The 12323-nt window shown below is 50.8% G+C and overlaps 1 protein-coding gene across 7 annotated transcripts in view; it reads left to right on the top strand.

The window, feature by feature from the left end:
* The window catches only part of Naxd (NAD(P)HX dehydratase), a 14365-nt gene extending 2346 nt beyond the window's left edge, over positions 1-12019 (top strand). For 4 of the 7 annotated variants that reach the window (XM_031339037.1, XM_031339040.1, XM_031339035.1 and 1 more), the window contains 9 exons: positions 2445-2595; positions 3982-4027; positions 4490-4578; positions 5766-5874; positions 7982-8032; positions 8113-8217; positions 8851-8971; positions 10426-10546; positions 11600-12019. In XM_031339037.1, the coding sequence (XP_031194897.1) occupies positions 2445-2595; positions 3982-4027; positions 4490-4578; positions 5766-5874; positions 7982-8032; positions 8113-8217; positions 8851-8971; positions 10426-10546; positions 11600-11750 (944 nt within the window). In that variant the 3' untranslated portion in view covers positions 11751-12019. Of the gene's footprint in view, positions 1-2444; positions 2596-3981; positions 4028-4489; positions 4579-5765; positions 5875-7981; positions 8033-8112; positions 8218-8850; positions 8972-10425; positions 10547-10649; positions 11139-11599 lie in introns of those variants that run through there. The other 3 variants (XM_031339041.1, XM_031339038.1, XM_031339036.1) reach the window with 2 other exon arrangements.
* The last annotated feature ends 304 nt before the right edge of the window (positions 12020-12323 follow it).

The following is a 12323-nucleotide window of genomic DNA, read 5'->3' on the forward strand; positions in this document are numbered from 1 at the left end:
TGGAGACAGGTCCGTTCCTTCTAACAGGAGGAGGACTCAGCTCCAGTTATTCCCAGAGCAGTCCCCTCCTTGCACACAAGTGGGGAGAGTCCACTCGGGGGAGGGGATTTTCCTGTTCCTAGAGTGTGTTTTAGGGGCCGGCACATCCTGGTTTAAGCTGTACTTTCCTAAGCATGCTCAGTTTTAGGGTATTCAAGAAGGAAGGATGCTACACATGTTTCTCGGCTCCTTAGCGAAAAGTAAGAGGGTCCAAGCTCAGAGGCTGAGAATGATAGAAGCAAACCCTTTTTGCTGTGCTCAGTTTGGGGTCATAAATATGGAAACATGGTGGATATAAATATTTCCAGGCTTACTTCATGAATCATCATTTTAGTTGTCCAAAAGAATGGTGCTCATAATAACTAGGTGACCCTGGCTGCCTCTGCAAGTTTCTCCTGGTAATAGCTGAAACCGAAGGAACAACTCTAAAGGTCCAAAGATGGAGGAGTTTGCCCCAAAGGTGCCAACTTCGCTTAGCAGCTGACCATAGCGTCTTAACACCTCTGGAGCCTCATCTGTCTGTGGATGGAACCAGCTGTTGAGCAGTATGAGCCCAAGTATCCAGCCCGACATCTGTTCCTCATCCACAAAGCCTGAGACAACGTGCTTTTGCCCTGAGTGATAGGAGGGGCTCGCAGGAGAGAGGGCTTTGTAACAGGTGTGGACAGGTCTCAGCTGGGTGAGTAGACGCTCCGTGGAGGGCAGGTGTTTGCTCAGAAGCCACGCTCCTGGACTTATCTTCCCAGCTGCCTCTCCCACTGCAGTGGACACTGAGTCCTATGCAGGTGGCATGTTTATGCTAAACGTTTTCATTCAAGTGTATCCCCAGAGTTCAGGCGAGGTCTTATGCTGTCAGGGCCTCTGTGGTGAAGACAGGCCAGGCTGGGAGGACAGGTGAAAATGAGCAGCTCAGCGAGTGGGAGGGAGCACCAAGGACAGAAGGTGGCTCTCAATGACAGGTTCCTGGGACATAGGCCAGAAGCTTCCTTGTCAGGCCTGGTGGGGCCTTTCTCTGCCAGAGGTTTCCTGTGGACCAGATCACGTTTTCACGTTGTGTGGGCTGTGGAGTTGGTAAAAAGCAGTTGAGGTGGTGGTAATCAGTACTGTCTTTGTATTTGGGGCTGTGTGTCTATTGGCAAAGTCGGGGGTACTCCAGTCCATAAAGCTTTTATCACACAAACATGAAGGCTTTGGTTCTGTCTCTAACCCAAAGTCAGGCATATGGTGTATGCTCATGCTGGGAGGGCCACAAGATCCCTGGGACTCATTGGCCAGCCAGATGAGCATAAACAGCAAGGCACAGGTCCTAATGAGAGACCCTGGCTCAAAAAGTAAGGTGGGGAGTGACTGAGGAAATGCTGACATGAAGCCTCCATACACCCAGTTTCACATGTGCACACTCATTACATCCTTTCATGCACACATGTTCACATGTGCACACTCATTACATCCCTCCATACACACACAGCTTCACATGTGCACACTCTCCTCTACCCACACACAAAGGGAAAAAACAAGGTGGGCAGCTCCTGCAGAACAGTTCTGAGGTTGACCTTTGGCCTTCATGTGCACATACCACCCACAGCCCCATGGAATACAGTGGAACATTTTATTGAGTAAAGTCAGGCTGGGAGAGTCTGAAATGACTCTCCACAGAGCTGTGGGTGCTTCATTTGGGAAGATAGTGTTTGTTTTCGGGGACCCTTCAGTCTTTAGACTGTGGAGACGGTGCTTTATGATTGTAGAGGGTACCTGTATGGGTTCTTTCCCCACAGCGGAGCTGCTGTAAATACTCAGGCAAAGAACACACCCACAGGAAGCTTTTCAGGAAGGGCCAATTAGAATGGAGGTAATTAAACAACTCCGTGTGCTGCAAGTGCACCACAGTGCCACCGTGAACCTGGCTTAAGATGTGCTCTGTCAGAGCCTTCCCAGTTATTATTTCATTAGTATCTGAGTGTGGAAATGCAGTTGGGGATAACAGGCTGGCTCTGTCAGGCTTCTGGCTAAATTGAAGGTTGCAAACGAAAGCTTGTTTTTCCAGGGAAGATTGAGGTTGAAATGAAAGAGAAAGTATTCAATGATCTATATTTTTAGGTTGATAAAACTTTGTGGAAGATGAAGTTGGTCTTTACACACACACACACACACACACACACACACACATACACACACACTGGCATATCACAGAAAGTTTGGTGGAGTTGTGTACACACACATATATACACACACACACTGGCACATCACAGAAAGCTTGGTGGACAGTGCACTGGTATTAGCCTGTTACTTCTGACCATCACTTCCCCAAGCATAAGAGAAACTTCTGGAAAACTCAAGAGTTGATACAGTCAGCTTTGGGAAGTGTGTTGGATGGTCTCTAACGGCTTCATCTTCCTGTTTTGCAGTTTTACAAAGAGCATTGTCCCTCCATACAGCACACGCTACAAAGGACATGGAAAACCTTTTTCAGTTGGTGAGAAACATTGTCCCTGCTCTGACGTCGAAGAAACACAAGGGGCAAGACGGAAGAATAGGCATAATCGGGGGCTGTCAGGAGTGAGTGCTGCCTGTTGGGGTCTGTCAGGAGTGAGTGCTGCCTGTGAGACCGTGTGTAGAAAGGCCCTTCCCTCCTGCCTGTCCATCCACATCTGCCTTCCTCTGCACACATACCTTTCCCATGCATCTGTCCGTCTGTCCATCCACCCATGTGCAGTGATCATTTCCAAATGCAGTCTGATACAATTCAGTGTACTTCACTGATTACCTTCCTGACCAAGATTAAGGCTGAGGGGCCTAGACGGCTCGCCCACCAGTGAGTGTCCATTTTGATGTTGTTGTGTTTTGGGTCCTCTCATTCCAGCAGTGTGTCTATGTGCTGTGTGGAGGGCAGGCTTTGAGCGCCTGTGCCCGGGCAGCCTTTCTTAGGGTTTTTTTGTTTTGTTTTGTTTTTGGTTTTTTTGAAACAGGGTTTCTCTGTGTAGCCCTGGCTGTCCTGGAACTCACTCTGTAGACCAGGCTGGCCTCAGACACAGAAATCTACCTATCTCTGCCTCCCAAGTGCTGGGATTAAAGGCATGTGCCACCACTGCCCAGCTTGTTTGCACTTTAAGTCCTATCTGCTTACTTCATACTCATCCAAGTCATCTGCTCTAGAAGCCCGCCATTTTGCCAGCATAGATCTCAGTGTGTGGTTTTTGGTATGTTTATCAATCTGGTTTAACACTCCCCTCATCTGTTGACCTCAGCTGCCTTTTCACCCCAGTGGCTTTTGTGTGCTGGAGGACTGTGAGCTCCTGTGGCCTGAGCAGCCTTTCTCTGCCCTGCAGTGTCTTGTCATAAAGTATGTCCCTGTGTTGCGGGGCCTGTGTGGTCCCTTCTCCTGTGTGTCTGGTGATTCGGACACCAAGAGCGGCAATGAGCACAGTAACTCTGTATTGAACACTGTGCCCAGGATATCTGCTGTGCTTAGAGATTGCATACGCCATTAGAACATAGGCAGGATGCTGGAACTACTCAGCAGGGTGCCGTGGCTAGTGTGGCCAGTGGCCCTTTGTGGCTTCTGCTCATGTCACTCAGAGAAGGCCTGGCGTCTGCTGATTGCCCTGATGTAGTCATCTGCACCTTCTCCCTGACAAAAGCCTGGAGCAAGCTAGCTCTTCTCTGTACTTGGTATGGACACCTCAGTTACACAGGCCAGGGCTGAGAATCGATCCCAGGCATCATGTGATGCCTCTAATTCTGCTCAGGTGTGAATGTTTACTGAGTCATCTCCCCCTCCCACCCCCCCACCCCCGTGTTGAGTTTGTGTTTTGAGCTAGCGTCTCTCTCACTTGTTGATAACTCATGTGTTAACATATAGTTCTTATCCGCTTGTATTGGTAACATATTACTGGCAAATGTGCTGGCTGCGCTCAAGTTCTGACTCCAGCGTCTCCATTTTAGGTACACAGGAGCACCGTATTTTGCAGGAATCTCAGCTCTGAAAGTGGTACGTTTACCTCAGAGTCTTTCGTTGGGATGTCTGTGATTAAAAGTTGGGTAGTTTAGGGACTTGGGGAGTTGGCTTTGCATGTTAAGAACACATGAAACAGGCATGAGGGTCTGAGTTCACATCCTACCACCTACCAAAAATGTGGCAACCGGAGCGTGCTGAGACAGGAGGATCCCAAGGGTTTACTGGCCACCAGCCCAGCTCCAGGCTCAGTGAGAATGAGGAAGCAGCATGCCTGATGCCTCTCCCCTTGTCTCTGGGTATACACATTAAATGTGTGTATATATCATACATGTACACAACACACCGTAACACAAAAGCGCGTGCCATCTCCCTATGATGTTACTGAGTTTCTATCACAAACCATTTGCTTTAGTTATATATGAACAGTTTAACTCTGTGTGTGTGGGGGGGTCCTGTTGAACATGGCCTTCTCTGAGCCCCCCTCTCACTTCTCAGGGTGCAGATTTGACCCACGTGTTCTGTGCCAGGGAGGCCGCGTCAGTGATTAAGTCCTACAGCCCAGAGCTGATCGTCCACCCAGTCCTGTGAGTGTGCAGAATGGATGTCTTTGCCTGTATCAGTACTGCCACACTGCTGTGTCTGCTGGGCTTCATGGCACACATCTGTCACCCCAGCAGTTAGGGCTCAGGCCAGAGGCTTGCGAATTGAAGGCAAGGCCAGCTTGGACAACTAACAACCCTGTCTCAAAAGAAACTTCTAAAAGGTTTAGGATGTAGCTCACGAAGCGGAGGTTTGATCCCCAGCACCACAAACAAAAAGGAAGCCATAGTGAGTCCGCTGTTTTGCACCAGCCTAAGACAGCGAGAGGGCTGGAGGAGACCGAGGGCCTGAGGAGCAGTGGATGCCATGCTGTGTACAGGGACTCAGGCTCAGCTTCATTTAGGGCCTGTGTGGGCAAGGTTGCCTGAGGCACATGCCCACAATGCTTGGGCTCTGTAGGGCTCAGTGGGAAGCTCCGAGCTGAGCAGTGTGTGTTCCAGGGGCTCCTCAGAGCTTCATTGATGATAGGGCCCACATGGCTCCTGGGCAGTGCCACCAGGCACTGAGACACACCTAAGGGAGCTCAGGGTCGTGTTCTTTTTTTGTCCCACTTTAACCACAATAAAAATAAAGTGGGCTGAAGAAGTGGCTCAGTAGTTGAAAGCCCTAGCTGCTCTTGCAGAGGAGCCAGCTTCTATTCCAAGCATCCACAGGGCAGCTCACGTCCATCTAAAACTCTAGCTTCAGGGGATTTGATGCCCTCTCTGACCTCTGCGGGCACTAGGTACACGTGTACAAACGTACATGCAGGGAAAAATATTTAATGAAGTAATGCAGTCTTAAAAAGCCAAAGCAAAAGCAAGCCAACCCATGGAGAAGACGAAGGAGATGCAAAGGTCAGATGCATGCCGGGTCATGGGTCAGTGCTCAGCCAACAGTCTCCATGTGAGTCACTGGTGCTCAGCCAGCCCTAACTTGTGGTATTCCGGAATGTGAGTGTGTGGGATGTTCACATGAGTGGCAGCTAGGGAAAGGGTCCATGGGAACATGTGTGCTAGTGTACACATTCACTACACACCTAAATTATTTTCACGATAAAGTGGTTTAGAGCTGAGAGGTGGGCACTGCCCTACATGTTCAGGGTCTTGGGTTCAGTCCCCAGTACACACACAACATGGTTTCAAATAAACGAGAGCCCGGAGAAAACCCTTGTGCCTTGTTCTTTTGTTAGTGACAGTTCTACTGCTGTTGAGGAGGTGGAGAAGTGGCTCCCCAGGCTGCATGTCCTCGTCGTGGGACCTGGCCTTGGCAGGGACAGCCTTCTTCTCAGCAATGCCAGGGTAAGCACTCTCCCTCGGATACACACCGGGGCACAAGCATTGCTTTGGTTCTTCAGGCCCAGTGCATGCTGCTGTTGGTCTTTGGAGGTGGATGGAGATGTGCTGTGGGGCAGAGGGGAGGGGAGGCACCATGAGTGACTGGTGAGGGGCTTCCTGAACAGAGCCGATTGCACGAGTCTCTTTGCTCTGGAGGCTTCTCATGAGCAGCCGCAGAGAGCGCAGGTTGCATGGCACTTCCTACCTGGTTTCACGGAGGTCAGCACGCCTGAGGTTTGGGCAGACTTGGAGCAGGTCTGTGTCTCTTCTAGTGTGACCCATCCTAATGCTGCACCCTTTAATACCAGGCATAATGTATGTTTCTTACCTAGGCACATTTCTCAGTGTGCTGACAGTTTTATGTCAACTTGACACAAGCTAGAGTCATCAGAGAGGAGGGAGCTTGAATTGAGAAAATGCCTTCATAAGATCGGCTGTAGGCAAGCCTGTAGAGCATTTTCCTAGTTAGTGATTGATGGGGCAGGACCCAGACCATTGTGAGTGGTCTTGAGTTCTATAGGAAAGCAGGCTGAGCAAGCCATGGAGACAAGCCAGTAAGCAGCACCCCTCCATGGCCTCTGCATCAGCTCCTGCCTCCAGGTTCCTGCCCTGTGTGAGTTTCTGCTTTGATCTCCTTTAAGTGATCAACTGTGATATAGTGTAAGCCAAATGAACCCTTTGCTCCCAAGTTGTTTTGGTCACAGTGTTTCCTCCTGGCAGCAGTCTCCCAGACCAGGACCCTTGAGAGACAAGGACCGAGTGTGTCAGGCTCCAGTCAGTTACAGTCGCCTCATGTTTTCCCTGCCCATCACTGTTTTAATTTTAAAAATGTGTTGTGTGCACATGCTGCATGTGTGGATGTGCACGCCACAGCATGCAGATGAAGGTCAGAGGTCAGCTTGCAGGAGTCAGTTCCTGTTGGGCAGCAAGCACCTTCAATCTGACCACTTTACTAGATCATCTGATTGCCATGTGGTCTTCTCGTAGCACATTGGTTGATAGTTAATTAACAACTATTATGATTACATGTGTATCAGTACTTTAAAAAGGGAAACCTCTGAAGCTTTCAGTATAGGATCAAGGTACAGTTCTATTGGGAAAATGGCCCACTGTTGTTACAGTTACTTGCTGTTTAAAGCATGTAAATGAAATGGTAAGGAAACTGGATAACGGAGGATTTGGAGGAGGTTCCTAAAACTTCAGCCTTCAAGTACTAAAGTGTACCATGAGCTAGGTAATGGCAGTGGTGGAGTCTTCACAGGCAGGCCTAGGAGCCACATGCTGGGGTCTGCCCTTGATGGTTTCTAACCGCCTACACTTTAGTTTGCTTGCCTGCTCTCTGCCTCCTCCTGAGGTGATGCAGTTGCTGTGTAGGAGGCACCCTGTAGGCTTCACAGCAGGCAGGGAGACAGACCTTCATGTGGTAAGAGTGGAACTCACATCAGCCCGGTTTTGGTAACTGGTGCTGGGCCATGACTTCTTAGAGCCCGAGCCAGGCTTTAGCCATATTTAAGCACAGCACAGTTCTGGGAAACAATTCAGATAAGTCAGTCCGTGTGCACAGCAATTTAAGACGGGTTTGCACAGAGATTCTTACGAAGTGCAACTGGCTTCTTACACAAGAATGGTACTGTGGACTCAGATGGTGCCTAGGATTTATAGTCCATGGAGATTGAGGTAAACATGCCTCAATTGATTGAGGTGTCAGCATTGTCCTGGCCTTAAGATAACACAGAAGTCTCTTAGGCTGTCGTAATGCATAAGTGATGGCACTCATAATGATGTGTTTATGGCCTAGACGCAATGCTCAACATGTAGGGGGAGGGTCTGGGGTTAGTAAAGCATAAATCCCGGGAGACATGGGCAGAGCCTGCCTCAGCAGACAACAAAGGGCCACCAGGTTGTAAACTCCATCATTCCCAGCATTCCATGAGGAATAGCCAAGCACCTCCGCCCATTGAAGGTGGGCAGGCTGTGTGTTTAACTCTCCCGGCTTCTCCAGGGCTTCTCTGTCTGCACAAGGCCTTCTTGCCCTCTACACTGTTCATTCAGCTTGTCTGCTTTTCTGCAGGGCATTTTGGAATCAAGCAAGGCCAGAGACATTCCTGTCGTCATTGATGCGGTGAGTGTGGCCTCTCATCTCCCACCGTCAGCACAGGGTCTCTAGGCCCGCCGGTGAAGGTGCGTCCTTGTTGTGCACAGGATGGCCTGTGGCTGATCGCTCAGCAGCCAGCCCTCATCCACGGTTACCAGAAGGCCATTCTCACCCCCAACCATGTGGAGTTCAGCAGACTCTGGGAAGCTGTGGTGAGTTAGTTCATGGGCCTCTTGCCCTGACCTGGGGTAAGGTGGACTCAGAGTTGTGCCAGCTCAGGCCATGGGCCGCGTCTGCAGGGAGACTGACCTGACCTGCCATCCTCCGTGCATGCTTCCGGTGCCTCCTGCAGTTCCAGTGTGAATTCTATTGGATGAGTGTGATGTGGCAGGCCTGGCAGGGTTGGGCCGGCACTCACTGTGTGCTGCACTGCTAGTCTGTGAGCCTGCAGCCTCTGCTCCGTGGGGTGTGGAGACAGAATGAAATCACCGTGAAATAATATGAAGTCATGGATCCCTACAGCAGGCGTCTCCTAAGCCTGGGCTCTGTGGGGAAGGGGCATGCACACCATCCTTATCCAGATTTGCATTGTGTCCGCAAGCCTTGTCTAGCAAGGTCTTGAGAGGACACGCTCTAGAGTAAGTGCTGGTGTTGATCCCTTTGAGGGCTTGGTACCAGTGACATCCTGGCCACTCCTTACCCTCTTAGCCCTTGACCAGTGCCTGATTTCTGTGGATATGAGTATCTGAGACTCTTGATGGACAGGATGGGTACTCACCTTGCCACAAGGAGCCCTGCATGTCCAGGAGGACTTGATTTTCTGTGACTGTTGTCTTGTGTTATAGCTCAATAGTCCTATGGACACCAGAAATCTCAGTGAATCCATACTGAAGCTCAGCCAGGCCCTGGGGAATGTCACAGTGGTCCAGAAAGGAGAACAGGACCTGATCTCCAACGGCCAGCAGGGTGAGTGAGGACTTGGCATGTTACTCAGGCCATGGTGGCGTGGACCTATACATTGAACTTGCCAGCCATAGCTTTAAAGTCCTGTGTTCACTCCTAAAGGGTTTACACAGGGCTGTGGTGACCACAAGACGTGCTTTAGGCTAGCAAGTGTTGCTATGCTTTCACTCATGCACGCACACACACACACCTTTAATCATAGCCCTCAGGAAGCAGAGGCAGGCAGATCTCTGTGTGAGGCCAGCCTGGTCTACATAGTGAGTTCTAGGACAACCAGAACTACATAGAGGGATCCTGTCTCCTAAAAACAAACAAACAAACAAACCTTACAAACAGAAACAAAAACAAGCAAACAAACAAACCTTACAAACAGAAACAAGCAAACAAAAACCCCACATTTTTGGAAGCAGGTTTGACCCAGAGATTTTGCATCATCCTAGGCCACTCCCCCAGCCTGTCACCTCTCTTTCACCAAGACACCCACACAAAATAACAGTCATTTGAGTCTTTTGCTGCATTTTATCTTAACTGAGAAGTGAAGGAAACCTCAGAGCTGGGAAATGCCAGCTGCCTCCCCTAGGAGCTTAGGGGGTGCTCAGCCAAGAGCAGAGTGGGGGCGGGGAGGACCGTGGGTGCCCTGTACGTTCACTGCTCTGCACTCTCAGCCAGCCAGCCATCATTCCTCAGTGTAAGGAGTGTTAGCCAGCTGTAGTTGTTGACAGGGACCTGAAATGAGAGTTCGTGGAACCCCAAGGGATGGGCTGGAGGGATGGTTCAGCAGTTAAGAACACTGACCACTCTTCCGGTGGTCCCAAGTTCAATTCCCAGCAACTTCATGGTGGCTTACAACCATCTTTAATGGGATCCAATGCCCTCTACTGGTATGTCTAAAGACAGTGACAGTGTACTCATAAATAAAATAAACCTAAAAAAAAAAAAAAAAAAAACAAGCTGGGCAGAGCAGTGGTGGTGCATGCCTTTAATCCTAGCACTTGGGAGGCAGAGGCAGGCGGATTTCTGAGTTCGAGGCCAGCCTGGTCTACAGAGTGAGTTCCAGGACAGCCAGGGCTACACAGAGAAACCCTGCCTCGAAAAACAAAAACAAAATCCCAAGGTACATGTGGTCATGCATGTGAAACCATGAATGTCCACCCAGAGCCAGAGAGGGAATGCACGAATGCTGTCAGGGCACGCAGACTGTAGCAGTGAGGGTCTCCTGAGCCCAGCACATTCTAACGCAGCACCGGGTTCTCAAGGCATCCCATGTGACAGGTGTATATGGTTGTCGGGGTATCCATGTAGGGTGTCGAGGGATGCTGCTGCTGGGACTTTGGAGGTGAGTTGTGAGATGGCATTTGGGCTGCTTTTCTCGGGGGCTCAAGCCCCACGGACTGTGAGGTGTAGTTTCTCCTTGGAGCAAGCAGGGAGGGGCAGCTCATGGTATCTGTTCTGTGCAGTACTTGTATGCAGCCAGGAAGGCAGCAGTCGCAGGTGTGGCGGGCAAGGCGATCTCCTGTCAGGCTCCCTGGGTGTCATGGTGCACTGGGCCCTCCGTGCCGGACCAGAGAGAACAAATGGGTATGGTACACCTTTGTCCTGCTTTGATATTGTTCTTTACTATCCCTGGGGAACTATCAGTGCACCATGGGAGATGTCTGAAGCCAAGGCTCCCTGCCCATAGGAGCTTCTACACATACCTGCCAGATCCAAATCTACGAGCTGAAGGTGTGGTCCTGGCACTGGTGCTAATTCAAGCAGCCATGATTGGTTGACCCCACTGTGGGGAGTTCAGCAGGGGCTTCTATCAGCTGAGGGGAGAGCGCACACAGGCTGGAGGAATGGCCCTCCTGGACTCCCATCATCCATCCTCACAGCTGTGAGTTTCTGGGACAGCAGGATGCTAAGCTCACAGGCAGCCCCACATCTCTGACCTCTCTCCTATGGACCATTATGGCCACACATGCTAGGTATGGGATGTGCAGCTGCTGGGGCTCCGCAGTACACTGGTGCAGATGGGGTGAGGCGGGGGCTCAGGTGACCTTGACCCTCAGATATGCGGAGCAGTGGTGCACAGGTGGTTCTAGTTTGTCCTGTGGCCCAAAATGGAGTGTGAAGTGGAGTAGCAGGTCTGCATGCAGGCTTCAGGCATTCTGCCACATTCCAAGAATACCAGTGTGCACCATTAAAGCCCGGACCCCCAGTAGGCGCCACACACCTCTTGCCTCTATCGGGTTCTGACTCATCTTCAGGAATGGGGCCCAGAGCCTCCTAGTGCTTCTTAGGCCTCCTCTGCCACCACGCCTTATCTCAGGCCTAGTGAGGATGTGGGGGGCGTGCCAGTGCGCACCTGCAGGAAGGTGGCCTCCAGAAGCCCCGCTGGCTTGAGTTGCTATTTGGGAGTTGAAGGTAGAAATGGGGTGGAAATAAGCGCCCAGAGCCCTTACTGTGGCCTACAGTAAGGAAGCCTTTGACTGTGGCAAGATTTCTCTGTGTAGCCCTGGCTGTCCTGGAACTCACTCTGTAGACCAGGCTGGCCTCGAACTCAGAAATCCACCTGCCTCTGCCTCCTGAGTGCTGGGATTAAAGGAGTGTGCCACCACTGCCGGGCTTGACTGTGCTCTTATCTTACAGCTCCAGCCCTCTCCTGGTGGCTGCCTGGGGCGCCTGCACACTCACAAGGGAGTGTAACCATCAGGCCTTCCAGAAGTATGGGCGCTCCACAACTACTACCGACATGATTGCTGAAGTAGGAACTGCCTTTAGCAGGCTCTTCACGACCTGAGCCCGTGCAGACTGGATACCACAGACTGAATCCTCCATTTGCCTAGCCTTGGGCTCAGCAGCACTTGGTACATGATGGATTTTAGCCTGAACTAGCTGACAGAGGATTTAGGGCGTCTATTCTGACTAACTTCCAGTTGAGATGTTACAATGACACTAATCCAATCTTCCATGGTTTTCGTGGCTTCTCAGAAATAGCTGAGAAGAAAATGAGAATAAAATTCCTCCCAGCAGCCCAGTCTGGGCTTGCTCTGAGACAGGGCATTCGAAGTTTGTGGTCGTTCTCTGCTTCTTGTGCCTTTTTGTTACTAGACAGTCACCCCTCACAGGGCTCCAGGCTTCCATTACTAGACAGTCACCCCTCACAGGGCTCCAGGCTTCCATTACTAGACAGTCACCCCTCACAGGGCTCCAGGCTTCCATTACTAAACAGTCACCCCTCACAGGGCTCCACCCTTCCGTTACTAGACAGTCACCCCTCACAGGGCTCCAGGCTTCCATTACTAGACAGTCACCCCTCACAGGGCTCCACCCTTCCATTACTAGACAGCCACCCCTCACAGGGCTCCACCCT

Source organism: Mastomys coucha, unplaced genomic scaffold (assembly GCF_008632895.1).
Source record: "Mastomys coucha isolate ucsf_1 unplaced genomic scaffold, UCSF_Mcou_1 pScaffold22, whole genome shotgun sequence".
NCBI lineage: Eukaryota > Metazoa > Chordata > Mammalia > Rodentia > Muridae > Mastomys > Mastomys coucha.